This window comes from Seriola dumerili, unplaced genomic scaffold, assembly GCF_002260705.1.
Source record: "Seriola dumerili isolate Sdu_G_001 unplaced genomic scaffold, Sdu_1.0 BDQW01000011.1, whole genome shotgun sequence".
Lineage (NCBI taxonomy): Eukaryota > Metazoa > Chordata > Actinopteri > Carangiformes > Carangidae > Seriola > Seriola dumerili.
The window spans coordinates 4,383,975-4,387,304 of record NW_019174266.1 but is presented as its reverse complement, the minus strand read 5'-3'; the positions used below and the strand labels follow the sequence as shown (position 1 = coordinate 4,387,304).

Below are 3,330 nucleotides of genomic sequence, written 5' to 3'. Positions count from 1 at the left end.
GAAACACTGAAAAGTCCAACAATCACTTCTTGTTTGTCCTCTACCTCACTTCCTTCAACCCACACTGCCTGCTGTCCTGACGGAGGAGACTTCGACACAAAACATTCAGCTGTAGAAAGGAAACGTGTGATTGACATGTGACAATCATGACCTCATCAAAGGTCTAAAGTGATTTGACCATTATTGATACAACCAGCTGATGGTGACTGATTAGAGAACAACCTCTACATCTGCTCTAAATTTAACAAGATGTCACAAAATTATACTTGAAACATTGAAACTGAACATGTCACTAACAACACATTTGTTTTCTTGCAGTACAATATCCATTTATTTACTTATTTACAATAGCATTATTTAATGTTTTATGGTAAACATATTTTCTATAGGAGGCAGGGTTGAACTTCGAGGGGGAAATCGAGGTAACACTGCAAATGAGTTCTTCACAGCAGAGTGGAGCCACGGCCTTTTCACCTTCAGGGAACATTTTTACATACGTTCACCTCACGTGACCATGTAAAACACAAACGCTGGACATCGTAACAGAATGTAAATGACAGAAAATAACAAAAAGCTTTATAGTCAAACATTCACTTAAAGGTCCAATGTGGTATAAAGGTACATATCCCTGTCTTTTATTATAGATCAGGTCTAGGTTCTATATTAATACTGTGAAAGTATCAAAGCCTCAGTCCACAGAGAAATGAACACAGTCTTTATTCGGAAACCGAGCCTTAAAACGAGCCGTCAGGACTTCTGGAGCTTTGTGATGTCACAACAAAGCAGTCACAGCTCTCAACCATGCCTCAAGCCCCGCCCACCTGGACCCACCACCCGACCATGCATGGTTTGGTTTCTCTGACTGTTTACCTGAAATCTGCTGTATTTCTAGTCAATTTCTAGTCAGCCAATCAGAAGAGAGGCTCTGAGCCTCCTCTCTTCTGATTGGCTCACTGACCTTTTGTGACAAGAGCTTCAGAGAGAAACCTGAGAGAGGAGATATAAAACTACATTGAGATGGTTTTTGGTTCTTAAAACCACAAATGTATCTTCTTATGGATCAACACTTCAAATAAAACAGGAAGTGTAAAATATGGAGCTTTAACTGATGAAAGCTTAAAACTGAACATGAGAACAGTTAGTACATTTCATTCATTCCTTCATTCAACAAGTTTTAATTTTGGACCTCAGCAACTATATCAACATTAATATAATTATTAATAATTTGGATAAAAAACAAAACACAGAATGTATACACTGTACGTTCAGTTGTGGTATAAATATTAAAAAACCTTCTCCCTGAGTGTCACTGTCTCCATCAGTACTTGACAAGGAGTTTGGCTCCTGACTCATGGCCTCCAAAATAAACAGCAGGAAAAAATAAATAAATAAAAAAACAGAACAAGTATTAAGGCTAAAGCTTTTATTCAGAAAGGTGCAGTACCTCATGGAGGAGTACTGTACATTTTAAACACACTTTAATCAGAACCAATAAATTAGACTCTCACATACATACTGTACATGCATGAGTATTTAAATATGACTTCCTATGAATACAGTAATGAACAGTAATGCTACTTGTCATTTTATAATCTTATAATATTCTAAAAAGCATTTTCAAGCTGCATTTGAACTGAAAGTCACAATGCCATTTACAGGCAGCAACTTTTCTGTGTAATCATCATTAAGTTGAATAACAGACATGAACATTATATTAATAAAGGAACTTGAATAACATCTAATAGTTATTTCCACATAAAGGAACATCATTCTCACATTGTTTCTACCCCTTTAAACACCTGGAACTGTTGAAAGGGGCCCTTGGTGATGTAGAACTGGCAGTTGATTTCTTAAACTCTTCCAAAAGATTCTGCGCCCAGGTCCAGCTGGGATCAATACAAAACTTCTTATTGCACACTGTTGTGACTCTGTAAGAAACACATGACACATATTGGACAGTGTTAGAAGCACAAGAACACAATCACAGTATTTTTGATGCAAAGCAGGATTCATGTTGGCGTGGTGTTTGTTTCCACCTGATGAATCTAAGTCCAGTGTTCCCCCTCTGCTTGGTGTCCACCGGGGAAACATCTGGCTCTTTAGCTGCTAAATGCTCCACTATGTTCAGCGGCTGCTCTCTAACTGTGTCCGTCTGGTGGTGGACAGTGGATTTTTACAGCTGTTTCTCTGAACCTGCCTGCTGAGCTTGCTGATGCTATGAGAGCGGTGAGTCTGAACCAGAACAATAAAATTGTTGTCCACAGATAAACTATGAGCTGAAACTCACTGTGAAGCTTCACGGAGCTCAAGCAAGCTGCAGATTTAGCTGATAATTCTCTGTAGGTTTGTCACTAGCACAGACACTTTCACAATTCATATTATTATTAAAAAAAAGGAATAAAATTTTGCTGCTCTACTTGAGCTTTTACTTTTCATCCTGTGATACTACGTTACAGGACACGTAACAGAGGCTGGATGTGATTTACACCTGTACAATCTGGACCAATGAAATTCAAAACACAAAGAAAGCAAAACTTATGTTCATCACTTTCTCCATTTACTTAAGTAAACGCATTGAAACAAGACAAACTGTAAGCTTCTCTTCCTTTTATAAAAGTGTTTAAATGCAAAAAATAATTGCAGTAACAGCACAAGTTCAGTTCTGTACACTTTCTGGATATACTCACACAACTGCTTTGTTTGTGCAGTCATCTGGGGTCATCCCCACATGTTTCACCTTCGACTTAGGAACTGCTGTTCGGTTGAATCCTGTACAGCATCCTCCCTTTAGCATCAACTCTGTTGCGAGCGGACCTGCAAACACATGAAGACACATTTATTACATGTTGAGACCGGACTGAACACAGTCTGTGGTTCAGGTTCACAGCTCTCAGAGACGTCAAGCAGAGTTACTGACTGGCAGAGGTGTGATGCAGGAAGCAGATCAGAGTCAGAAAAAGGAGAGTCAGCAGCGTCTTCATGGTTCCCCGACAGAGACAGATGTTCTTCTTCTGTTTGGATGAAAGACTTTGATCTTCAGGGCTGATCTGGTCTGATCTGTGATGGAGACTTGCTCTGTGCCCCCTTTATATACATCATCTCTCAGTACTGTCTCATTCATAGTGATTTCTATTCTAAGAACCAGCTTGTGCTTTCCCTTCTGTTTCCTCTTTAATTTGACACTAGTTCACTGTCCTACAGAAAAAAGAGAAGTTAATACCGTAAAATAATTCAGCAAAAACCTCTACACAGAATAAAATGGGGGATTTTTTTTAGGTGTGGATGCTCTCAAGACATTTCTGCCAATAAGAGAAGAAGACTTTTAACTGC

General features: G+C 38.9%; 1 protein-coding gene across 1 annotated transcript; it reads right to left on the bottom strand.

Moving 5' to 3' along the window:
* Positions 1–1,478: 1,478 nt before the first annotated feature.
* On the bottom strand, positions 1,479–3,100 carry LOC111224883 (C-C motif chemokine 5-like). Its single transcript, XM_022749576.1, has 3 exons — positions 2,918–3,100; positions 2,688–2,814; positions 1,479–1,928 (listed from the first exon to the last, which is right to left on the bottom strand). Exons 1-3 carry the CDS (start codon positions 2,979–2,981, stop codon positions 1,784–1,786), a joined length of 336 nt encoding a protein of 111 aa, XP_022605297.1. The 5' UTR covers positions 2,982–3,100; the 3' UTR covers positions 1,479–1,783.
* Positions 3,101–3,330: the final 230 nt, after the last annotated feature.